The 26,868-nt window shown below is 33.5% G+C and overlaps 5 protein-coding genes across 7 annotated transcripts; 2 read left to right on the top strand and 3 right to left on the bottom strand.

Annotated features, from left to right (window-relative positions):
* The first annotated feature begins 350 nt into the window (after window positions 1-350).
* LOC114377516 (ribosomal RNA small subunit methyltransferase H-like) lies at window positions 351-4,244 on the top strand. The gene is made up of 5 exons (XM_028336057.1): window positions 351-825; window positions 893-1,120; window positions 2,357-2,425; window positions 3,137-3,329; window positions 3,583-4,244. Exons 1-5 carry the CDS (start codon window positions 472-474, stop codon window positions 3,993-3,995), a joined length of 1,257 nt encoding a protein of 418 aa, XP_028191858.1. The 5' UTR covers window positions 351-471; the 3' UTR covers window positions 3,996-4,244.
* Window positions 4,245-5,273: 1,029 nt separating this feature from the next.
* Window positions 5,274-11,132, top strand: LOC114377683. 3 transcript variants are annotated; one of them, XM_028336315.1, is made up of 8 exons: window positions 5,274-5,434; window positions 5,554-5,644; window positions 6,579-6,809; window positions 7,371-7,479; window positions 8,547-8,592; window positions 9,156-9,241; window positions 9,688-9,746; window positions 10,829-11,132. In XM_028336315.1, the coding sequence occupies exons 1-8, from the start codon at window positions 5,431-5,433 to the stop codon at window positions 10,935-10,937; spliced, it is 735 nt and encodes a 244-aa protein (XP_028192116.1). In that variant the 5' UTR covers window positions 5,274-5,430; the 3' UTR covers window positions 10,938-11,132. The 3 variants fall into 3 exon arrangements, with proteins under 3 accessions (XP_028192116.1, XP_028192118.1, XP_028192117.1); XM_028336317.1 differs by having other exon boundaries at window positions 9,674-9,746; XM_028336316.1 differs by lacking the exons at window positions 5,274-5,434; window positions 5,554-5,644 and adding an exon at window positions 5,709-6,205.
* Window positions 11,133-12,820: 1,688 nt separating this feature from the next.
* LOC114377684 (pre-mRNA-splicing factor CWC21-like) lies at window positions 12,821-18,582 on the bottom strand. The gene is made up of 3 exons (XM_028336318.1): window positions 18,379-18,582; window positions 17,567-17,945; window positions 12,821-15,121 (listed from the first exon to the last, which is right to left on the bottom strand). The coding sequence occupies exons 2-3, from the start codon at window positions 17,920-17,922 to the stop codon at window positions 14,821-14,823; spliced, it is 657 nt and encodes a 218-aa protein (XP_028192119.1). The 5' UTR covers window positions 17,923-17,945; window positions 18,379-18,582; the 3' UTR covers window positions 12,821-14,820.
* Window positions 13,035-14,188, bottom strand: LOC114372950 (nuclear speckle splicing regulatory protein 1-like). Its single transcript, XM_028330518.1, has 2 exons — window positions 13,845-14,188; window positions 13,035-13,770 (listed from the first exon to the last, which is right to left on the bottom strand). The coding sequence occupies exons 1-2, from the start codon at window positions 14,186-14,188 to the stop codon at window positions 13,035-13,037; spliced, it is 1,080 nt and encodes a 359-aa protein (XP_028186319.1).
* A 2,157-nt stretch (window positions 18,583-20,739) lies between the features above and the next one.
* Window positions 20,740-25,511, bottom strand: LOC114374475. The gene is made up of 4 exons (XM_028332116.1): window positions 25,347-25,511; window positions 21,619-21,691; window positions 21,481-21,536; window positions 20,740-21,037 (listed from the first exon to the last, which is right to left on the bottom strand). Exons 1-4 carry the CDS (start codon window positions 25,376-25,378, stop codon window positions 20,923-20,925), a joined length of 276 nt encoding a protein of 91 aa, XP_028187917.1. The 5' UTR covers window positions 25,379-25,511; the 3' UTR covers window positions 20,740-20,922.
* Between the last annotated feature and the right edge of the window lie 1,357 nt (window positions 25,512-26,868).

Here is a 26,868-nt window from a genome sequence, read left to right as displayed (position 1 = left end):
ACTTAAATATAAATTTAGTCATAAGAAGATTTTTAAAATCTACATTTGATCCCTAATAAAAATTTTTAATTGTGTTTTTGAAAAAAATTATTATTATTATTATTTGGTCTTGCCATTAGTTGATTATTTTGCTCCTTGAATTATAATTTTTTCATAACCACGAGCTAATATAACAATAAGGAAAAAAAATATAAAATAAAGAAAAAAAGTGAGAAATCAAAAGTGAAGAAAAAATTTCTTCAGAAACCAAGTGTAAAATTTGAATTTGTTTTAGGAGAAAAACATTATAAAATAAAACAGTTTAATAAAAAGTGAAAAATAAGATTTCCCCGATTGTTAAGACGATAAAACACCGTCGTTACTCATGGAGTTTTTTAGGTTTGAAGCAAGCAAGTTCCGCAATGAGTGAACCCAGATAGAGAGATAGATAGTGGCGCAATCCGGGTTTGGTTTGTCCCCAAATAACAGAAAATGACGATGCTTTCCAAGATATCATCATCACTGTTACTATCACTATCCTCCAAACCCAAACCCAAACCCATTTGCAACCCCTTTCTGCTTTCTCGTTCAGCCGCCACAAAACATCAGAAGAATAAAAAGGAGAACGCAAAAGCAGCGTTGGCGAAGGAGAAGCGCAGAACCCGTTCCGATAAGCAGTTCAACAGAGACGCAATAATCGAGCGTTGCAGAATAAACGACATTGACACCGACACCAAGTTCTCTCACGTTCCCGTTATGCTGGGCGAGGTCTTGGACGTCTTTTCCAACTCCACACTAACCTCCTTCGTCGATTGCACTCTGGGCGCCGCGGGTCACTCCACCGCCGTTAGTATTCATTCTTGTTTTTTTAACTGAGTAAAAAGTGCCACAACTATTGAATGGAATGAAACAGGTTATTAGGGGCCATCCAGAGTTGAAGTATTTGGTGGGGATGGACGTGGACTCTCTAGCACACGACATCGCCCAGCCTCGTCTTGATGCCGTTTTGAACGCTGGTGTCAAAGCGATTACCGTTTTGAGGAATTTTAGAGACGTCAAGTCTGTGCTTAGAGAAATCGCTGAGCTACACTTGTTGGGGGTTGACGCCATCTTAATGGACTTGGGAATGTCATCTATGCAGGTTCATTCCACAACTTTGTACGTGTACCCTTTCTTTACTTACTTGCATGCTCATGTTCCCAACTCTGTTTTGAAGCATATAGCATCACATCTCCAAACATACAGAGATGCATCAAACCCCTGCTTTTTTGTCTTATGCCCTTTCCATGCTCTAAATTTAAAAGCATCCTCGACAGCTTCCACATATCATATTTGATCTCCAAAGGCAATAATATCTTTCTGTGCAACCAAATTGACCACACTACTGCCATCCAAACTACCCATGATTCATTATTTGGATTCTTCCCTGTGATGTTGCCTCGATGTTGCCAAAAGTGGTCAATACAATCTACTGGGTGTTGCACCAGATTTCCATAGCAAATTTACAACCAAACATCAGGTGTGCAGCTGATTCCACATGTGCATTACAGAACACACAATTTAACAAATTTCCCCCTTGTATGATTTTCCTCTTGTACAGATTGTCCTTCGTTGGTATTCTTCCCAACACCATTTTCCAAACAAAAGCCTTAACTTTTGAAGGCACAGGAGCTTTCCTAAGGGTGTTAAAATTTTTTGCCTCATGTACCTCCCCACAAGAGTGTAATCTATCACAAACATTTTTTTACCATACAATTGTTGTCGGCTTGTCACACCAAATTCATTCATCCTTAGCTTCTTTTTTCGGTCTCTTCTCCCCAATATGATCCCACATAGATGAGAAAACTTCTATAGAAGTTAAGTACATAAGTTGATTTTAGCTTATTGGAAAAGTTCAATTCATTTTACTTTTTTATTTTCTTCTCTTATAAGTGCTTAAAGAGAAGTTTATCCAAACAGAACTTTAGATAATAAACTTATTATACATGATAGTTTGTGATTAGTTGAGTGGATGGCAATGTAAAAACCCTTTACACTATCAACACACACACTATTTTCTCTTTGGAATTGTAAAGTGGTTCGATGATAGAGAGATGGGAGGTACAGGTTTTTATATATTCAATTGACTGCTGACTCAACAGTTAGTTACAGTTGTAGCAGTCAGTTAGACAGCTAGCTTGTCCTAACAGATTTGATTAGGATAAACAATTATACATACACTAATATTTCTAATACGGACCATAATTTAAAACTATGATATGATTGTATCTAATGGCACTAGAATATGTGGTTGAGACTTGAGTATTTTGAATCTTTGATAAAGTCATGATGAAGAGCAGTTTTTTATTTTTTATTTTATTTTGTTTTTTTGGTTTAGGTGGACGATCCTGCGAGAGGATTCAGTGTGCTTGGTGATGGACCCCTTGATATGCGGATGGATCCTCAGGTATAGTTTCAGGCATTTTGGATCTCAGTGTGAAATTTATGCTCTTCTGAGGAAGAATGAGATCAATAGATATGGTGCCAAGGCAACTGTTGATGGTTTTTCCTTTTTTAGATTACATGTAATGTTGTTGCTGACCTGGTATCAAATAAATGCTGTTTAACATTGTCTGATGATTTTTTTTTTGTAGTCTCTTTGCTATGTTAGTATGGTTAAATCCATTCCAAGACATACTTCTATGTCTAAATGGTTTGGCTTCTCTAGACAGGGATGCATGTTAGAGGGAAAGTATGGAGTTTATAACCATTGATTTCCAATCAATGGTATTGTAACAAAATGCATATATATATACCAACCCATGGAGTTGTTAAAGTTCATTCTGTTGTTTTTCTAATCAACAATTGCAAGTCTACATTTTCCCCTCTGAAGTGCATAAAGGAGTCACATTTATTTCTAAAATACCTTCATAGATATATGGCCTGGCTTGTGCATCTGTCCAAACAATGCTGGAAACTTCTTTGATGGCTTTCTTCAATCTTTCTTGTTAGCGAAATGTACCAATTTCTTCTTTTACCACACACTAGAATACTTTTGTTGTTGTTTTTGTTAATTAAGGCAAACAAGTTTCTTATGTAATGATATCTTGTTGCCCATATGCTGAGAGTAGTACATAATTTTTCTTTCCAATTGAACTGATGCACAGGCCTATGACAGGCAAGTCTTAAAGCAGAAGACATATTAAATTCCTGGCCAGATTCTGAAGTGGGCCGTATCCTAAGAGAGTATGGGGAAGAAAGTAATTGGAGAACTCTGCAAAAGAAAATTGTCAATGCCCGATTATATGGCGGATTGCATTCGACCAGTGACTTACTAGATCTTATTCGGCGTGTGACTCCTCCAATGAAAGGTGGTTCCTTTTCCCATTTTCTTTTGTAGCTCTGTTTTCTCTTTGGCCATAAGCATCAGTTCCCATTCATGTCATTAATCGATTATCACATATGTTCCTGTAATGTTCTCTACAATACCATTCCTGATCTTCATTTATGCCTACTTTCGAAGAGAATTTATAACATGCTTTTGCATTCTGCTTACAAATTTGTTCATTAGTGTGAACTGTAATAAAAGTCCTACAAATTTGAATTACATTGTAATACTAATAGGTGGAAGGCAAGGTTGGATAAAGACGGCAACCCGGGTGTTTCAAGCTCTGAGAATCGCTGTTAATGATGAATTGAAGACACTTGAGGATTCTCTCTATTCTTGTTTTGATTGCCTTGCACCTGGGGGTAGGCTTGCTGTCATATCTTTTCATAGTCTAGAGGACAGAATTGTGAAACAGACATTTCTTAACATAATCAAAGGGAGGGAAGATGTGGAAGAAAGGGAGAGCCTCAACAGTGTTTTGAGGAACACTAGTGATGAAATCAAAGAAAAAGAAGCATGGATAAAGCAAGTGATATATGGATCAAATGGAACAATTCTCACAAAAAGACCAATCACGCCATCAGGAGAAGAAGAAAAATTGAACCGCCGAAGTAGAAGTGCAAAGCTCAGGGTTATTCAGAAGCACTGAACATGATAAAACATGACAAATTGTTGTCTGGTGTAGAGTTTTTAGAAACATCTGTATTCATAAACTTGTCTGTAACTTGGTTAATCTTTATAAAAAAAACAAGGTGTTCACAACTCGTTAAAAGAGAAAGGTCAAAAGGGACTTGTGCATACGGTTGCAAATTACTTGATATCTATTTTAACTAGTGATTTCTAGCAAATTACCATCTAAAGATTTGAATTTTAGTAAGTCATCTGCTTAGGCTTTAAACATGCAGCAGTTTATATGTATTGGAAGCCTTGATTATAATTGTAGACCAAGTGTCATGAGTTTACTTAATGCCATGAAGTGTTTGGTTTGATGGCGAAAAATGCAACATGTTTGAGATTAACATTGGAAAGAAAGAATGAAAATAGTTAAATAATAAATTGTTAACTGATTTATTTGTCATATAATAAATGACGTCAATATCATTTATAAGGAGAGACTAAAAATAAGTTTTTTTTAAAGTACATAGACTAAAAATAAGATTTCATAAAAATATAGGAATTAAAAATATATTTTCTAAAAAAAAATTAGCTTGATATTTTTGTTTGTTAAAATATTTTATCCTTCTTGTAATATTAGTATTTCTTTTATCAACATGTAAAAATTATTGTGAAATTCACATACTAAATAAATTGCTTTATCTATAATAGTATCCATAAATAAGAATAATTAAAATATAATTAAATTTTAAATAATTCACAATAATTTATTTAAAGTAATAATTACGAATAATAGTGTACAATGTGTAATATTTTTAAATAAAATAATATTTGATAATATAGTTAGTAAATTAAGAAAATTTATTTATATATAAATAAAATTATTATACAATATATAACATTAAATATTTCATATGTTTATTTATGTATTTGTCAACATATAATATGTGTGATGAATATGATGTATCATTTATTTTATTAATAATTAATCTCTTTTAAAAGATGATGTTTTTAATAGGTTTTTATTTGTAATTACATTTTTTTTATCCGGGTCTCAAACATGAAATTTTAATAAATTAGACTCTAATATATGAACCTTAATTTTTAATTTAATTTTTTTCTTTTTAATTTTATATACCCGAAATTCTCAACAATTTAGCTCCTCCAAAATAAAGCTTTAGAAGATAAATTACATCAATAATAATAACTATCAATTAGAAAAATTAGCATTGAATTTCCAATTAATAGTTATTATGTCACTTTTGTTAACTATTTAAATGAATTCAAGATTAATAAACACATGCCTCTTGCATGCAAACAGCAACACTTTTGCGGTTAAATAACCTCTCTTTTCCGTTAAAGTTGTCAGTAACAGACAGCATCATCTCCCCAATTCCTTGTCCAACTATTATGTAATCTGCTTTTTGTTTCAATCATTTCTTCGTATTCCTTCAACACCCATCAGATTAATGGGTGATTACTCTAATTAAGCATCACTTCCTTTTCTCATTTCTCTGCAATCAAACACTCCCATTCTGAGTTACCGATTGAATTCCCGTTTTCCATTAACCCTTGGTGCTTTCATTTTGCAGCAAAAGCTATCCTCTTGAGCAACAAATGGTACGGATATGAGCAATTCTGGGTCACACGTTCTTACCCCACAATACAGAAATTCAGCCACGGGTTAGTTTGTGTAACAAACTTGGTCCCATAGTAGCAATGTATTAGTTTTTGTTTTTGTTTTGTTTTTTTTTTACGGAAAATGTTAGTTGTTAGTGAAAGGAATTTAAACACACGAACTCTTGCTCCCACATTTTCCTTTCAACCACCAAGCCAACTTTATAATAACTCCCGTAGAATTGTATTCGTATTGGTCATGGTTTTAAATAGTGGTCCGCAACTGCAATTGTGGCCGCATCAACCTCATTTTCCCGCAATTGTCTACTATGTAAAGGTTTTCTAGCTCACTGCAACTCAGTCGCGACCGCAATTTAAAACCATGGTATTAGTGTTAACAATGTTGATATGCTTGTGGATATTTCATATACATGATTTCTTTTTCTTTTCTCCTTTTTTATTTGGTGCTTCGGGAGACCTTGGTTATCCCTAAATCACATTAGGCTTCAACTTATCCGAGTTATATTGTGTGAACTTGCTTGAAGGATAAAGTTTTCCCTTGCTACGAATACTTGTGTACTGATGAGATCTTGTTGTAGTACTTCTTGTTTGTGCTTTATTAAAGAGGTTAGAGAAGCGTTTATTTGTTTGTTTATTTTTAGAGCAAATTGCATTGACATTCCTTTGTAGTTTCTTGAGATTGCACACAATTTCCCTTCCTTACATTACAGTAACTCTTCTTACAGGGGTGCACGCTGTAATGTGTTTCTTGGGTATCGAGGGGTGCTAGTGTAATGTATTTCAAAGACTTAAGGGGATCTGTAGGGGTTAAAAAGGCAAGGATATGATGTGCAATCTTAGGAGATCACAGGGGTGTCAGAGTAATTTGTTCTTATTCTTATTTATTTTTTGTTGGATTTGTTGTGTAATTTAAATATTGTGAATTGAGATCTTTGCTAAGAATTGTTAGCTTTTTTTTACCATGAATTTAATTTTTTAGGAAAATGGATCTCAAGGTGAAGGCAGCAACTTCCTTGAATTCAAATGCCAAAAAGAAGGCAAATTTGTTTGCTGAAAAAAAGGAGAGAATCCGGCTGCCAACATATAATGATGATCTTGGAGGCAAGAAATATCACATCAGTGAATTTCTGAGCCAACCTAGCGGAATTGCAGCCGTGTTGAATACGAAGGCCTTGCAATCATTTGAATCTCTTGATGCTAACACATACAGGTCTGCCGCCTCCTTAATTCTGTTTTGGTGGCCTGAGTAGTTCTTTCAAGTTTCAATGGTTTGGATGATGCAAATTCTGTTACTCATCTAGATTGTGACATAAAATTAAAGTCAAGTTCAGGACCAAATTATAAGTTATGGTGCTTACCTGATTCTTTTGCAATATTTGGTACTAACAATAAAGATGAACATAGCAGGGCATGTGTTGAGTTTTGCTCAAACAGAAACCACCCAAAATTATTACATTTTTAATAAATTCAAGGTATTTCTTGTTTATGAAGAATGTGTAGATAAACAGCTGATTTGCATGAGTCCACAAGAAAGTGGAGCTTAGGTTATCATACTGTCCTACACTTTGAATGGTTCAGCTGATAAAATCAGTTATTCAAAATAGGTTGAAAATACTATTCATAAACAACAGTAAAAAACTCTTGATTTTTAGACAACAAATACTTCTTTTTTCTGAATGTTTTAATGAACTTTGGCAAATATCTTACAGCACTTGGGTTGTGGCAGAAGAAGTATGATTCTGAAAGCAAATAATTATTCTTGTATGCGTAGGTGTGAACTGCCTAAACTTCAATTTTTAAACTTTGAAGCTGTGCCATTGTTGGATCTGCGGGTTACCTCAACAGATGAAGATTGCTTGGTTGAGATGCTTTCTTGTAAGGTGTTCCCCTCTCCCCAACCAAAAAAGAACAAAAATGTTCATGATGTAACACCTTTATTTTTTGTGAGAGTAATAGAGACACTAAAAACACATTCATTATACACACAAGTTAGGATCCTTTGACTGTACACTAAAGAATGTTTTATAGGAAATGGTATTGATACTAAAATACGATATAACTCAAGGAAATCTCCTTTACATGGTAAAATACTTCTCAATAAACAGAAACACAGCCGAAAACAAGAAACACAACTATGAGAGATAAAAATAAGAGGTGATACATAGATTCTGCCCTCCCTGGCCTAAGCCATCAATTCACTCTTAAAATTCTGTTATGCCACACCATTATTAGCCCTCTCCTTATTCACATTTCCTTCTCTCTCCTCCCCCCCGCCCCCCCTCTCCCCTTTCCCTCTCCAATACATTGCCTTCATGTGTACATTGTGTTACACTCTCCCACCATTTTCCCTCCTTTCACCTAACTGCATTTGTATTTCTCCTCTCATGAACCTTTGCCCAACAGTCCAGCTCATTCTCCTTTCCCCCCGTTATCTTATACATGTCTCAAAGACCCATCAGTGTTCCACACTATCCACTCCCAGATTAATGAGTATTCATTGTGCGTGTCATTCTTATAAAATTTTACACTAAAATTACATGCAATTGTTTAAAGTTTCTAAAACTTTGTTGTATGAAGTGAATATAACCAAGTGTAATTCAACAACTGGATTTCTTAAAGTAAATTTTCTAGTGCTTATCAGATAGTGCAAGTGCGTAAGTTTTTCTTATAAAGGTTTCCACAGATCCTAACTGTGTTTGTGAGTGAGAGAGACAAAGTCAACGAATAATACATACACACACATAGTAGTAAAGTTGCTTAATTTCTAAGTTCGCATGTGCCTTTAAAAAAAAATAGCTAGTAATATGCTTAAATCACGCATATTAATTACTGCCCTAAGTTCAATAAATGTATATAAACCTTGGTTTGATTGAACATGAATTCTTGTAACATTCCTTTTGTCACTCATCCCATTTAATTGTTGGGTACTTTACTATATTATTCACAGTTTGAGGGTTCAGAAGTTGTGAAAGAGCAAAACGACCACTTTTCAGGTATCTACAATGTACTGTGTGCATAGTCATACTTGTTTTATGGGATATAAATTCTTCCCTTTGTCAAATTGAATTATAAAAATGTTTATTTTCTATCAAAATCCTTCTACAAAGAAACCGATCAGTCTTCCATAGAATAGAGAGAAAGATGTTTGGTTTTCCTTGCAGCATAGTGCGTATCCCATAGTACCTTTTGTTATATTCCCCACCCAGTGGTGCTGAAAATACTGGAAAGGACTTAAGATGAATGCAAAGAGACATAAATGTGAAAATGTGATGGGATTTATTTAGTTGATCAGATACAAAACCATTTAGTTGGCCTCGAAATGAAAAAAAAAAAACGATTTTTAGACTCCTTAAAATGGAAATTTCTCCAGATATCAGGGTAAATTTACTCAAGAACTTTGGATGTTATTATCTTTCTAATAGCTAGTCTTTCAACACAGTTTTCTGCTGAATTCAAGTTTATCTGCAATACATGTTTCATGTGACGCTTTTGGTTACTTCGGTGTTTTTAAGAATTGTCACAGTAATGTTTGTTAATAATTTCTATGGATTCGCAGCATTCATGAGAAACCAAATGACTTGGGGTGGTGCTGGTGCCGAATCATTTTTAGAAGTTGATGTTAAGTTGAATCTCACACTTGAGGTTTGTCTTATCCTCATAAAATATATGAAGTTTACATATAATGTTAGATCCATATTTGTTTCTCTTTCTTGGGATAGACGAGTGGTAATCCTGTATGTTATGATGATTGAATTTGTTTTCAAGGACCATGAAGGCATGAACTGCATTACTTAGATCACCCTCATGTAAATTATATTGTAGCCTCTTGGTAAAGAAAGTCCAGGAATTCAGTTGAATTTTATTGTTGTGAAAGTGCAATTTCTGTTTTCTTTTCATAGAGACTGATGAGTTAAGTTGACCCATTCCTTCTTAATCCTTACTAATTCATTTTTTGTAGCTGCATATTCATATGTTAAAAGATCACTTGTTTTGAATCAAAATTAGTAGCCATTAAACTGTATTTCAGTTCGACATTATGGATTTTTGCATTTGCCTCTCATCTGTAAAAGAAAGATCTCTGTCTGCAGATCTACACACAACCATTTACCATGATGCCTACTTCAGCCGTTGAGGGTCCTGGAAATATGTGAGTTATTTAGTAAATATTTTTTATTTTATCCTTTTAGGTTATGCACTCCGCATGGTCAAGTTCTCTGATGATATATTTATACATAAAGTATTGCATGTAGATTCTCAATTTAAAATTACCAACTATTACTGGCTATAGATGTTGTGCCTAATTCTTTTTTATTTAGTCTTTCACTAAATTCTCTGTACTTAATTGAAAGGAGGGAGATACACAAAAGCCACTTCTTGGAAATTTAAAGATTCTAGAATAATGGAATATAAAGTTAATATGAGGAGTAGGACACTAATATATTGCAGTTATCTATCTAGTTTTATTGTGGACTAAATTTAGGGGGAAATCTTCAGCCATTATTATTTTTCTGATTGATGACTTGGTTTCTCCTCCTCCTTCTTACCCTTTTCTATGATGTAGCCTTTGTGAAACCATAGAGGTTTATCATCAAGTAAATATTTCACCTTAACATTTCTCCTTCAGATCTGTCAGGTTAAGCTTCCTACTTAAATATTGGCATTACCAATTATGACATTAGATATTGTGTTAGCAAATATTGAGATGGAATTCCTAATCATTCTTCAGGATGTGCACAAAAGTTCTATTTGCTATGGATTCTGTTTTAACATAAATGATAAATAAGAACTCAGTTTATGCAAGGTGATTGGAGTCATATTCAACGATTAACATAGTTGATAAATAAACCTGTGGCCGTCTTGGAGAAACCTTTTTTTACAATTTGGACTTTAAATGAGAAATTATTTGAGGTTTAGAAGACAACAAACAGAACTTAAAATTCTCCAGGGAATTTGGTGATTTTTTTTCCTTTCTACGTTCTATGTCTGTGGCATATACTTTGTTTATGCTTTTGTGTGTAAAATCATTTTGTTTCTTATAAAAGTAGCTTATGACCTTCCAGTTTAGCTTATTTCAATAAACTTCACTGTAAAACTTATGAATAAGTTTTATGTGATAAGAACTTATTCGACAAATACTTACTAAACTACTTACTCAAACATGCCTTAAATACAAAATTTAACAACTTATCGTTTTGCTTAGGAAGATTAATCTCTTTTGGCTATGTACAGAATGATGCAAGCTTTGGTGGACAAGCTGGTGCCACTGCTACTTCAGCAGATGCTGCAAGATTATGATGAATGGGTTAGAAAGCAATCATATTCCTTAAAGTCATTCTAGGTACGTAAAAGCCACTTGTACAAACTTTTTGGGTAGAGACAACAGAGGAGGGAGAACCTTTGATGTTTAGGGAAAAGGAGAGAAAAATGAATGGTGAAAATTTGATTTCTGAAAGACTTCTGTTGAAATCTGTGTCCATGTAAACATTACTCTTCTGGTTGATATTTAGTAACAAGTGTCTCTTTCTGTCTTCTAGTTGTTCTATCTAGTTTGGCAAGAAATTATAACACAAGTGAGATGCAGGGATGAATCCATAGGGAATAACATTACGTAAGAATTTATTTTTTATATATAAATGAAATTTCGTACCTCGAGAAATTAGTCGGACTCTTGGTTAAGGATATCTCATGTTTAAAAAAAAGAATAAAAGTATATAATAAATAATAACAGCTTTCAAAATTTAAAATTAGGCTTAATTATATTTTTCACCACTCAAGTATCACAAAGTCTTTTATCTTTTCTTGTATTTATAATCAAATATCTCTATTTTAATTTCTGACTTGACAAACTGAACATCTCACACTATATCAACCAAATAAGCGTTTGATATTTACACCCCTTAATTAATAAGTATATCTCCTTCCTTTTTTATATAATTTTATTACAAATATACCATTTCATATAAAACCAATGTAAACCCTGAAAAACCCTAAATTTTCCACCCCTCTTACAGCTTCATTGTTCTTTAAACTAAATTTTTGCACCATCTTCACCATTCTTTAAACCCTGTTTATACACCTCCATCAACCCTTACGTCTATTTTCATCTCTATATTTTTCTCTATAATATTTTTTTCTCATAATTTCATTGATTTCCAAGAAGAGGTATAGTGGAAATTAGTAAAATTAACAAGATTACCAATCAAAGCAAAAGTGTGATTTACCACAAGCGAGGACCAACAAGCTATGCATTCTCAGCCACATTTCTAAGAATCATTTCAAAGTTTTCAGCAAATTTTGCTATAGCATACTGATCCAACCTGTTGGGTCATTGCAAACGTTTAGTCCATCCCATTCACGTGTATAAATTAACTGCATAAATAATAATATCGTCATTATTCGTCGTTGAATGAAAAAAATAAAAATCAGCATAGATACAATTTTGAAAGTTCTATTTACTGCTTTCCAAAACCAATTATACTAGCGTTTGAATTATTTCAACCAAAAGTGAGCAGGCATAATATAAAGAATATCAATACAACCCTCTTAGATCAACATATCAAAAATGATATTCAATTACACATTTAGATAAAACAATTTTTCTTTAACCAAGGTATCCCCCGTCAAGAATAAATGATTTGAGGAATTAATCTCTCCCAACAGATATTATTTCATACACACGAGCTAGGGATCGATCCATGGCCACATGCTTAAGGTTATCTATCAACCATATCATAACTAAATGTAATTATCCAGAGGCAAGCTGTTTAGGCTTATCATTAGGTGCATTCAAAATGCTGTTACTTGACTATATATGGTATCAGAGCACATACCTGTTTGTATAAATTTTACCTCGTACCACGGTACTAGTCTTGAATTGAATCAGTCAATAATTGGCACGAGTAGATGATGAAATAAGATTCAATTTTTTGAATCTCACGATTTCCAAGACCAAGAATCTCACATAGACTATAGATAGAAAAAACAAATAAATCCTCAACTATGTAACTTCTGTAGATCAAGTACTAAAGCCCGTGGCTGGGGTTTAATCACCCTGTTACCAAAGTTATTTATGGTTTAAGCTCATAGGGATTAACATTCCACCGCTATCCTATTATAGTGGCCTTCTTGACTTCACATCTCGTTGCAAAAGAAAATCATTCGCTTTCACGCAAATAGTAGTCACACACTCGCACTATTCCACCCTTGCAAATATACAACACCTGCAGTAGATTTTGTATTTTATTTTTTAAAAAACTACCAGTCACAACATAATACAGAATTTTGGTAAGAAAAACATAATACGGAATTTGAAACGAAAACACATGAAACATAGTTCACACACAAATTACATCCTCTAAAAAGCAAATGTATAAGACAACTGACACATCTAATTCAAATATTAAAGCAGCAAGTAAACATTCTCAAGATGCCTGGATCACAGTTCATGAGTCACTTTCACACCTCTCACTCGAACGAGAACCTTAGTATCTGCCTCTCTTGGAGTAATCTCCACGGCTTTCCCTCTCATAACCTTTGTTTCCCCGCTCTTCCTCCTCCCTTCTGTGCTTTCTATCTCCACGACCATCATCATCCCTGCTGTGCTGCTTTCTTCAGGATCATCATCATCCCTTCTGTGCTTTCTTTCTCCACGGCCATCTTCATCCTTCGAATGCTTTCTTTCCCTATCATCATTCTCCCTTAAGTTCTTTCGTTCTCCATGCACATCCCCATCCCTTAAGTTCTTTCTTTCTCCATAAACATCATTGTCCCTTCTGAACTTTCTTCCTTCCCGATCATCCTCATTCCTTCTGAATTTTCTTTCTCTATGTTCATCCTCATCCCTTGCCTGTTTTCTTCCAGTTCGGTAATCTTCATCCCTTCCACGCTTTCTCTCTGCACGGTCATCTTCATCCCTCAAGTTCTTTCTCTCTCCACGGCCGTCATCATACCTTCTGTGCTTCCCTTCTTTGGAATCATCCTCATCCCTTGCATGCTTTCTTCCCATACGATAGTCTCCAAGGCCATCGTCATGCCTTCTGTGCTTTTCTTTAGGATCATCCTCATCCTTTCCATGCTTTTTTTCTCTGACATCCTCTTCCCTTGCATGCTTTCTTCCTGTACGATCATCTTCATCCCTTCCATGCTTTCTTTCTCCATGGTCATCATTATCCCTTGTATGCGCTCATGCTCCCTATGATTATCATCATCTTTTCTACACCTTCTGGTTTCATGATCCTCACCATACCGAGCAGTTCGACCAACAAAATGTGATTCAACATCCTTGTTATAATTTCTTCCTCTCTGCTCAGAGCTATCATCATCAGGCCCTTCAAACCTAGCTGATTTAGATTCAGACTCCATTTTTCTATCATCTTCATCATGCTTGACCACTGTGACAGGCTCCCTCTCTCTGTCTCCATCAATTTTCCTGTTACCGTGTGTCATCTCTCGACTTCTACTATTTGATCCCTTTGTAATATCTCTCCCATATGACTTTGTAAGAGAGCCCAATGCATCAACATTAGCACCATACTTCCCTTTATCTGCACCACTATCTCTGGCTTCATCTCTGAATCTATTTTCTTCCATGCCATATCCTTTAACTTTCTTTGCAGCAACAGACCCACCTTTTTTTGTTTTTTCATGTCTGTGATCACTAGAATCGCTGTCTGAATCACTGTCACTGCTACTCTTGTTAGAGGAAGTGTATGACCCCCCTACTAACATATCTGTCTTGACCCAATGCACGCCTAACACCATCTTTATCAGAGTCCTCATCATCAGAATTATGCATCCTTGTCTTCTGCTTCTCAAGTCTACCATATTTCTTTTCCTCACTGTCAACATCAGATTCCTCCTCAGAATCATGACGTTTGTTCATTTTTGAATGTTGCTTCCCTTCCCGAATTTTATGGTTGGAGACATCTTCATGATCATCAGAATCATCATCCGAAGAATGCCTCTCAAGAGACTTTTCTTTCTTATAACTTTTTCTTGCAAAATTGCTGTCATCAGAATCATAAGAATCAGTATCATCACTATCCTCCACCCTACCTTTCTTGCGGTGCTTAGGTATCTTCCGCTTCTTTTCAGCCTTGAGCTTCCTCTTAGCATCACTATCAGAATCAGATTCATCACTACTGCTTGTATAATCTTTACCACGCTTCCTTGTACCTCTCTTCTCATCAGACAAACTGCTGTCTGAATCAGATGAATCATCCTCATACTAGTTCAACCTTCTTGTGATGCTTTGTATCTTTAACACTCTTCTTCTTAGTATTTTCATCCTTTTGATCTTCAACCATTTGTTTCTTTCTACTGAAATCTCTGTCCAAAAAGGAATCTTCAGGCTTTGAATTACCCTCCACATTAGGACCATTTTTTCCATCATTTCCAAGCCCATCAGTCCCATCTTCATTTATTTCATTGGCTTCAGATGAGACTATGCCAAGAGCAGCCTTCAATGCTTCCATCTGCTTTTCCTTCCTAGCAGCAATTTGATGAGTCTGTGTATTTGAAACCCTGAAAAATCCCCCAAAAGAATTATTGTTATTGACATCATCTTTAGACAAACTATTCATGAAAAAAGTGAAATAAGTTTCTCAAATACCATACAGATAAAGGGCAATTAATTAGCATGACATTAATCTGCATATATTTGCATCCATGCCTCCAAAACATCCATCAACAACCACCAACCTCTAAAATAAGGCTATGTTTGGTAAAACTAGCTTATAAGGCTATGTTTGGTAAAACTAGCTTATAAGCTAGGAGCTGAAAAGCTGGAAGCTAGCTCAAAGCTTATAAGCTAACTGATTTAATTGAAAGTGTTTGGTAAGATTAACTGATAAATGTCAAATTACATAAAGGACATTAAATTGTGCATAGGGTTTATTCAACAAAAAGGGGAATTTTTGCTTTTAAAAATTGAATTGATAAAATAAAAATCATGCAAGGAAACGAATTAGGTCATAATTTTATAAAAAACATAGAATAATTCAGCAAATAATTGTAACTTAATATTTTATTTTTTTGCTCAGCAAATAAATAATATATAAATATAAATATATCAAGCACAAGAAGTGCATAATAATACAGCTAACAGTTTCAAAAAGCAATCAGGCTTTCATAACCCACTACCCCAAGGAAGGAGAAACGTATCTTTAGCATATACACCAATTATATGCATGGAGGAAGATACAATCTCACAAAAAACATCTAACCAATAATTAAAAGCAATACCCTGTGGCTTTTCCTACACATTCAACGTTAATAAATGCCACCAAAATATTGACACCTAACCAACTTAACATTTACAGCATTTAACCATCTTCAATGTGAAATGCTATAAATGCCACCCCTTTCAGAAAAGACCCACCGCCAGTGGTCTCCCATATGCTCATCATAACAATCATAATGGGATTAGTAAATACACAGAGAGCCTCATCATCCCAGCCTCATACCAACTTTGATGACCGAGCCATGCCTGATATTTTCCCTAACCCCATGAATGTCAGCACGCCTACCCATTGGATTCTGGCCTCACTACTTCATATGTCAACATTCAGACTCACCAAATAACACAATAACCACTTCTGTCATTCCATAAACTGTGCACTCGTTAATTGTAAACCATATAACAAAATCATTGAAATCTTCCTCCACGCCTCTTCAACACAGTCGAATGCAAGCTCCAGGATTCATTTGCCACTATACAAAGGAAAACTCAATCGAAGTTGTAAATTGTTTTATCCAAGATTCCAAGCTTATGCAGAGAACATAATATCTTGCAAGTTGCAACACCTCCATCTTATCAAAAACACCATTCTTGAAAACACAAATGTTCCTATTTTTCCAAATATTCCACATGACCGATGCCCAAACAATATTCCACAGATCAGCTAATTCTCTATTTGTACAGATTAAACAATGTTGTAGAAAATGCATAGCAGGATCCTCCGGTAGAACAGAATTCAGATTAATCCAAGAGTAACAAACCTGCCATATTTGTAGAACCTTTGTGCACAAAACAGAATATGGTTCACAGATTCAGATCCAGAATTACATAAAGGACAGAAAACATTTGATGCACCCAACTGAATATTCCTCAACAAGGGGTTTTGCCTCATAGGTAATCTTCTCAGAAAAGCTCTCCAAACAAAAAAATTAACCTTCAGAGGGATCTTCATTCTCCAAACCTGAGATAAGTTGCCTTGAACTTGTGGTCCTTTAAAGATATCATACAACTGCTCATATGCTGAACTTACTGAAAAAAAACCCTGGGTTACTTCCCTTCCATATCCACTTATCAACTTGATCTCTTTGTTGTGACATGGCTCACCTACCTTCCAACTCTTCCACCATGCTTCTTTCCCAATCAAACCACCCTCTTCTCCAACTTACTTAAAACCCACACCCAAACTTCTCCATCCCAATGCACCAAATTAGAAATATTTCCTTGTTGGTTATCAGAATTGGGGAAAAGCCTAGGAAAAGACAAAGTCAAGCTTTGTTGACCAATCCAAGCCTAGGAAAAGACAATTTAGTTTATAGGAGTTTGTCAGCTATGATTCTAATCTTTAGGATGCTTCTGAGGTAAATATAATGATATTGATCTTATCATCTAAACTTAAGGATGTTATCAGTTTGTTTTAAGATTACAATATTGTTAGTATTTGAATTTTCTGTTACACTTTAGTTCTATTTAATTTATAGAGTCCAACAACAAAAGTTTAAGTGATCCTCCACGTAACATTTTTTTTTCTTTGTTCTCAGATCAAGTTTTCTAAAACAACAGTAAAGATAAGGGGTAACTAAAATGGCAGACACATATGATACATAAGGAATGCAAACACATGATACTTGACTCAAAGGCACACACATCAATTCACAAAAATAAAGAAGTGCAAATTGAAACAATATTATTTCACAACCCTAACAGAAGCATCAAAATTCAAAATCAATTACTTCTTATCTGATGCAGACACAGACGCAGGTCCATCTGTTTCCTTGGAGGCAGTGGCGGCTTCCAAATTTTGACGAGCCTCCACGAGCTTTTCAGCAATCTCCGCATCGGTGTAGCCCTGATCGATGAGCTTGTCTTCAAGGATGGTGAGCTTGAGTTGAATCTGACGCTTGCGGTCATGCTCAAGGATCTCTTTGTTGGGCTTTCTACTAACACCAGCAGTGCCCTGATCCGCCTCAAACCCCTTCGTGTTCTCGGCAACCTTCGAAATCTTCGGCTTCACAAAAAACTTATTGCTCTGAATGTACCCATTCGTACCCGACCCTCTTGGGGTCTGTAACCCTATTCCGTTGTACATGTCAACACCCACTGAAATTAAAACTGAAAAAAAAAAAAACAATGAGAAAGAACGAAAGGATTAGAAACCCTAATGTCAATGTTAATTTAGAGATCTTAAAGTTATCATACCAAAGAAAAAATCACATCTGATGCACTGAACAACTTAAGCACGAAACAAAGAAATTAGGTTTTTATTGTAAGAAAAAAAGATTTAATCTGCAACATTCATTGCCGTACACTTGCACATAACAAGTAAACTAACTACTACCCAGGAAAACCTAATAACAGAAGTATGGAATTTGTATAAAGGGGATTTAATCCAATTCGTTAGCTAAAAAAAAAAACATGGAATTATGTTTCTTGGATTCAATAATCATGGCGTTGAACGTCTTTCACAGGGTGATTTGGAATTAAGCAAGATCACTTTTATTTTAGAGAAGAGAGTTTGAGAAAGAAAGAGAATTGAAAATTATACCTAGAAAACGTGAGGAAAGACAGAGGATGGCGTTAAGATCAAGATTTTGGTCGGTGAAATGGTCGTAAGTGCTTGATTTGTGAATAGGGCAATTTGATTTTATGAACAAACAGGGTGTCGATATTTTTTGTTCACGTTCAGGGCTTCGGAAAGAAGATGATTGATGAATCGATGGTCCTAAGCTTTGCTATATCCACTCCTCTTTAAGGGAATTGAGCCCAAATTTATTTTTATTTATTTTGGTTTTTATTATATCTACTCCTCTTTGAGACATGCTAGCTGACCATCTCTTACACTTCTTTTTACTAAGACTCTCTTAGAAATCACAATTTTTTTTTTAAGTTTTGTTTCTCATTTACTTATTGTGTTTTTAATTTTATATTAAATGAGAAGTACATTTTAGGATGATGTTTAAATTTTTGTATTTCTCAAAGTAGTTTCCAGAATCCACATTTTGTATTTCAGAAAGTACTTTTTGAAAGTCAAAAAATTCTATAAAGTACTCTTGGGAATTTAATAAAAAGAATGTTTTGCATCTATTTCCAAAATCCAAAAAGACAATAATCTTAGCAAAATGACACACAAAGAAAGCATTTTAATGTCTTTTATATCCCATCTCTTAAACCTCTAACCAAATTATACAATATGTACAAACTATGTATGGAGATGGAGATCTCAAACTTGTAAGCATTTTTCTTAATTTGTGGTAAGAGAATAAAGTTATAAAATTAGTAAAACCAAGAAAGTGAAGAAGAAAGGAAAACCAAAACAAGATAGGGGAGAGTGTGTGCCACTTTGAGGGAATAAAGATAATTTGAAACAAGAAGGTTATTTAAGTTTTTAAAAGAAGAATCAGGGTGTAATTAGAAAAAAGAGAATGAATATAGCAAGGGGTTTTTTCTTCCTTTTCTCTTTTTCTAATTTCATTTGCGGGACCTCAATTTCAGTCCAATTTAGCTTCTCTTCTCTCTTTTTTGTTGTTGTTCTAGACATGACAATGGGGCGGACGAATATGGGTATTGTCTCCTCAATCCGTTACCCCGACTCTCCAACATATTCTCATACCCGTATCCCATATCTGACGGGTTTAAGTTTATTGGCTCATCCCCGTACCAATCGGGTATCGAGTATCCCCGACCCCATCCCATACACGATTCAAATTAGAAATTTTTTTTTTTTTTGTAAAAAAATATTAAAAATTTGATTTTAGAAAAAATAAATTGATTGTTAAACATTTATTTTTAACTACTTATATATCAATAAATTTATTATAGCGCGTGTGTCTACAAAAATAGTTAAGAAAATAATATTAAATTATGTAAAAATTCTAAAATAAAATTAAATAGTAATAAAAATTCTATGCATTTTGATTAAATTATGCAAAAATTCTAAAGATTTTAAGTGGCGGGGTGGATTTGGGTTCGGGATTGGAATGGATCTAGTAATCCTATACCCGTACTCGTACCCGACTTTTGGTTATCGGAAAAAATCCGAACTCGAACCCATACCCGGTCAACTCGAATATTACCCATCAAAGTCGGGACGGATTCAAACGGGTACCCACGAAAATAGATTTTCTTACCATGTCTAAGTTGTTCTTTTTTATGTAAAACATAATATACAATATAATAAACTAAAGGATAACAATAATAAAAAATATTAAAAATATAATTTAAAAATAAAAAAATAACATAATAAACTAAAAAATCATAATATATGATATAACAAATTAAAAAATAACAACAATATAAAATATATAAGTATTTTAGATAGGGAGCGTAAGATCTTATGATCTGAGTTACAAGTTTTTATTCTTCTCTTTTTTTTAGATAAGATCTCGATTTTAACAATATTAATGCTGACTAAGGTTGATAATGATGAATAATTTTAGAATTTAGAATTAATCGTTTTTAGTAATTTTTCTTAACATATCTTTTCTCTCCCTATATCTTTTTCATCTTTATTTATAAATTAAATTTTAACATTTTTAAAAAAAATTATCAATAATTTAAATTGTTTATAATAAATATAAAATATAGATTATTTGTTCAAAAATATTTATTTCTTGCACATTTTAATTATCATATAATTAATACTTTTTATAAATATTTATTTTTTTATAAATATTTATTTATTATAAATTTTAGTTATTTAAATAAATATTTATTCTGTTGATGATTGTATGGACTAAAATACTAGAAGCCTATTCAATAAAAACTAGGTTTATATATATAATCATTAAAAAAAAACATATTTCTTTAAACAAATACAATATATTAAAAATTTCTAAATATAAGAAAACAAGTGTCATGTTTGTCTGTGTCATATCAACAATTAGCATTCAGGAATTGAGAGTAGATAGTAGTAGAAAAAGATTATTAGAGTGACTAAGCATTACATATTAAACCCTTGAAACATCATGTAATACAAATTCAAAACAAAGTGAAAATCTTTTCCTACTTGAAAGAAACAAATAAGGGTACATTCAGACAGTAAAAGTCATAGTCCACTTCAACAATCCAACATTCAATATATGAGGAGACGTCACAACTTCATTACTTGACCAAATTCTTCAATAGTTTTGGTGGCTAGTGTCAGGACATCTACAAAAGCACTAAATGATGCCCGAAGAAATCTGGCTTCTGTTGCCTCAAAGTGCCTGAATAAGAAGGATTGAAAGGAGAGAGAAGTAAGATTTAACATTCAGCATGTCCTTGAAGCTAAATTAACTAATGACAGCAGCAAATGAATCCTTTTAGATAAAAGTCAGCCTAAAATTAATGACTAACAGAAAGTGCTCATATTGCACATGATATATTTAAAATTGTAGTCATTGTCATAATGTCTTCATGAAAAAAACAATTGCAATCAACCCAAACATGATACAGACTCTCGGGTATCTTTAGATAGCAGCATTTCATAGACAAAATTGATAACAATAAAAACTTCACTTGAGCTATCAAAACAATGTGTTTTATATGCTAATATCCTAATTTACTCCTAATAACAAAATAACATTTAACCAGCAAACGATGCACTCTATTAAACCGAACATAAACTCATTTACAAAATCTTTCAACTATTAATACCAAAGATACTCACACTGATAGCTTTCCATCAGACACTGTCATAAGTCGTTTTACTTTATCAGGCTGTAACTGCACAAGGCACAAAATTACATTTAAACTAGTTGAAAACGATTGGTAAAGCATTGGAAAGCTCATGTCTTCAGACAACCACCTCTTTGTCAACTGCTAAGGCAGCATACACAATGGAAGCATTCTCCTCCGATCCAAAATACATTTCCATGTCACTGTAATTATCATTCCATTTTTAACAACAGACATTTGTTAGTATTAATTTCAGTACACAAGGAAAACCTCAGCATTTTCGAAGCAAGCTTTTTTCATGGTAGTGATTCTTTCAAGTTCAACAAATTTGCACACAATTGATGTACATATATTCACCAGATCAGATGATTCTCTGAGAAGCCTAGGCTCTGTTTTTTTTGGTAAGAACTTCGGCTCAGTGCCTTAATGGAATTGAATAACACTTATACAACCTGGTGTTCTATCAGTTACATAGTCCTAATTCTATAATATCATTAGTAGCCCAAGAACTAGGACACACAACAAAGTCAGATGCAACAACCAAAAAAAGAAACTGAGAAATACCAAGCAACTGAGCAAATTCAAAACTACTCTCAGCATTCATTTATTATATTATAATCTAAGAAGTACAAATATGGAAAGACTACACACACAAAAAAAAATGCAAGTGTTAATTGTAATAAATCTTTTGTCAATAATAAATTACATCTTTGTTAATCTGTTAGTAGAGAATTTAAAGTTTTACCGAACAGGAGGGTTATTAAGGTATAAGCCATACCAAATTTTTAAATATTTTCCTTTCCTAATATTGTGAATCAGCTATAAATTTCTCCTTTATAAATCTGTCCACATTCTCTAAGAAAAGCTACGTACAAAATGTGAACCATTTAAAAAAAAAAAACACAAGTGCAATGAATAACCAAAATATATATTATTACACTAGTGCAAAGCTACAGCTAACAATGAAAAATACACTTCAAGTTACAGGAAAAGACACTATCAAAACAATGCATACATAAATTATAGACATATTGTTTAAGATGCAGTTCAGACTAATTCAAGCTCAAGCCTAATAGCAAGGAGAGAAGTAACCTTGCTCTGAAACATTAGAAAAGAAAAAAAAGTGAGTGGAAGACTCAGTAGGGAATTTCATTATTTCTCCTTTGGTTTTGTTTATTCAAACAGGATTTGATTTGTCGGTTCCATATTCTCCATCCTAGTTTCCATTGTAACACATGTGACGACCATAACAAACTAATAGGATCAAGGACACTGAATACCAGTTGTAAGGTACCAAGACTACACGAAAAATGAATGAGAGAACGATATTTGTATGGGTTTCGATCAACTGATCCAAGAGCCAATGTATATGAATTCAAATATGTATCCAGAAGAGCAATTCAAGAGTGCTCCCCTCTCCCAAATCTAGTTCCAGGTCCCAACCCCCCTAACATATCACACATGTAAAGTCCCTTCCCACTAACTCACATGAGCCTCCCTCCCTCTCTTAATTCTGATTAGATGCATTGCCCCTATACTTCCTTCTCTTGTATACTGACCTTGGGCCTATGTGTGCCTTGGACAGTAACAGAAAATAACAACTTTATTCAACCAGGAAGCAGCTCTTGTGCTGTTAAAAAAAACACAAACTTCACTAAACTGGTGTTGAACTGCACCAAACTTAACTAAAAAAAACTGAACTATTTTTAATAAAAACTAAACCAAATTGTTATACAGTTTGGTTTTTAAAAACTGAACTGTTGATAACCCAAACTGCTAAAAACTGACTATACTTGTGAAATTTAAAGTGCATTTCAACTTTTTCTAATTTGAAAGTTATGTATTCCCTGCATGATCAGGGGTTGCAATTGCTTCCTAGTCTCTACTGTCTGACGAACTTTTTTCTCCCCTCGCATCCTAGTTGGGTTCTTAATTATTTCTTTTTATATTACAATCTAGACTTGCATCTTTCCTTATGTTTTTTTAAATATTTGTTCGCCTGAACTGTTTTTCAGTTCGGTTCGGTTCAGGCAAACTGTTTTTGCAGTTCAGTGCAGTTTGGTTCTTTTGGCCACCCACCCCTGACCACAAGCAGTGGCAAACAACAAAAAGACACATTGAATGAATGCCCTGCCTCAAAGGAGTCAAAAAGGGACAAGGAAGGGCTAGCAAGACAGATGGAATATATGGTGTTGTGAACAGAAGCATGGAGGGTGGCGTGGACCCTACACGTTGTGCCATGTAATAAAGAATTCTAAACTTTGAAATTTCTAGTTCATTTATTTGCATTATAGGTTTAAAACCAATGGACACGTATTCATTTGATCTTTGTGGAATTCTTTAGCAAAAGGGCACTTAAAACACAAATTAAGATAAGTTTCAAAAGTTGGTTTCATCATGCACTCATACTTTCAAACAGTTAGAATGAAAGCGGACTTTAAAGTTTTTTTCACTAGATAGTTCCTTGTCACTACCATCTTCTGTCCTAGAAGCTCTCCCACTTTTATCTTCTTACTGTGTCAATATCACCATTCTTATTAATCTTTATATTTCAACAAGCAAAACATGTAATAAAATGCACCATAACAGTTATCTATACAATCTTGGCTAAATTTATTTTAAGCAAGAAAATATATTTGGGCAGCAATGTGACTTATGACCTGGGAACCACTGCCAAGATGAGATATATCAGAGCTTCTAATTTCACATCCTCACAATTAACTTGTCACCTAAGAAGATAATCATTTGATAACAGACTTCTACAATTTCCAATTTATTACACTTCTAAAAGTATGCATCTTATTGTATTCCAATAGCATCTAAACATCCTGCTGGGAAAATCAAAAGGGTACATAACTACATATAAAATATATGTTGTCCTTTACATGTTCAGATCAAGATTATCAGCCATGAGTTTGCAACGAAATAAGATAAAGACATGAAAAGAAAGGCTTCTTAAATGTGATTCCTGTCTGTAATCAAGAGAGGTATGACTAAAGTTACCAATTTCTAAATAAATACCATCTCACTACTAAAATATAAGACCAGTTCCAAAACGGAAATCAAAAGCATAATGCGAATACTCCAAAATGCGAAATAAGAGTCTTCATTACCTGAGATCCTATGATCAAATCTCAAGGAACAGCATGGTATATACATACATACAAATACACACACATATATATAGCACTTTTATTACCTAAATTTAACAAGGATTCTTTGGATGACATACAAAAAAGAAGGATCTCAATATTTGGGCAATTTAGAAACCAAATTCAAATGTTAACAAAAATCCTTGAAACATTTTCATCATTAAAGTATTACTCTCTCTTCTACATAGTCTCTAAAGTAGAGAAATTATATAAGTAATCCTCCAAGTATTACATCATGCTAAATAGTCCTCTAAATATTGGAAAATCCTTCAAACCAGTCCTGAACATTGGTAAAATATATATATATATATATATATATATATATATATATTTAATACTTTAAAGACTACTTATAAAATTTCATTACTTAAAAGGAGAGATTATAATAGTTGAGGGACCAAATTGATGGTTTATTCCAAATCCTCCGGAAATAAGAAATTAGAGTCACTCAAAATTCTCAACAACAATAATAATAACAACGACAATAACGAACTTGAAGAAAAGAATAAGTTATGAAACAGTAGGAGCGGGAACAATGCAAATATCAAGAGAGAGATACACGTGTTGCATCATCATTCACAGAATGCAAAAACCTAGAAGTTAAAACTTGGTTGAAAAGGTATGTGTATATATATATATATATAATATATATATATATATATATATATAGAGAGAGAGAGAGAGAGAGAGAGAGAGAGAGAGATACCAGCTAAATTCCCATTGTGGTGGTGTAGCCATGTGTGACCCGACCGGGTTCAAAGCGTGGACTTGCTCTGATTGCAAAGGAAGCGGAACGTAGGCAGACTACAGAGAGAGTGAGGGAAAAAATCAACAAAATTGTAAAATAGGGTTTCTTTACGGATAAAACAGACAAAAGGTGGGAAAGGAAAACACAAACTGATAGTTTTTTTTTTTTTTTGACTGAACACAAACTGACATAAGTATAACTAACTATTTGTGTTTTTTTTTCACATATATTTTCCTAAAGACATAATTATTATGCTGAAGACACGTTGCACACTAGATTCTGATTTGCCATTGTAAAAAAATAAATCGTCTTGATATAAAATTATTCAAAAAATAAAATAAATCTAATGTTTATTATCGTCAGTTTCATTAAATATAATATTGGATCATTGTTGGTCTAAAACAATTATACATGAGGAAAAAATTGAATATGAATTTGTGTGCTAAATAGATCCCATCACATGTAACATGTTAATGCAGCACGCATCAATCCCCTAATTTACAAATTGGTGATTTCGTTCTATTGGTTAGATTGATAACTAACCATGATTAGTAGAGTTATTAACTTAATTATAAATTAATTAAAAATCATAATTATTAAAAAAAACTTTAATTATAAATTAACTAATAACAATGAATTGGTATCCAAGCTACTAACATGAGGATTCCAATTCTGAAATTGAAATCAATGGCTCCATGCTTTTACCAAGACCTAAACAACATATTATCTCTTAAATTGTGATGGCAGCTGCGGTTGCTCTGCGGTAAGTTAAAACCATGTCTCCAACGTAAAATAAAAAAAATAAAAAAAATAAAGTCCATTGATAGATACAATTAACTAACCCCAAAAGCTTTGCTCAGACAAAACAAGTTCCTTCGTTCTGCTATAAATTGTGAACAAAAACTGGAAATGCAGAATTAAAAAGCGCGCAAACACAAATCGAATTTAGTTACGTGCTTTCATCTATGGTTTGGCGTCAAATATTCAGAAAAGATACAGAAGATACATGACGGAGCTTCGACCTTACGACATAGCCGTAAGCAAACACACATTAGAGAGAGAAAAGAGAAGCATACGTAGAAGTCGCAGAGAGATTAAAAAACAAATTGGATTTAGGGCAATACGAGAGTCGAGATATGAGGAATAATCAGTGAAAGTGGACAAAGAAGAAAGACAGTGGCAGTGTGGCACCGTGCGTGACGGCGTGACTGTGAGGGTTTAGGGTAGAAGGATAAAAATATAATAGAAAATATTTCTTATAAAAATATATTTTAATATCTGATTAATTTTTTAATAATTAATGGGCTTTAATTAATTTATAATTAAATTAAAAATCATTTAATTACTAGTTAATAATTTAACAAATGAACCAAAATGGTAAATTTATAAAAGTAAAGAAATCAAATGTTTCAATTAAAAATCAAAAGGATTAAAATCATAAATTTAAGAAATTAGAAATTCAAAATTGTAATTTAGATAA

This window comes from Glycine soja, chromosome 11 (genome assembly GCF_004193775.1).
Source record: "Glycine soja cultivar W05 chromosome 11, ASM419377v2, whole genome shotgun sequence".
Classification (NCBI taxonomy): domain Eukaryota; kingdom Viridiplantae; phylum Streptophyta; class Magnoliopsida; order Fabales; family Fabaceae; genus Glycine; species Glycine soja.
This window is presented reverse-complemented; position numbering and strand designations above follow the sequence as displayed.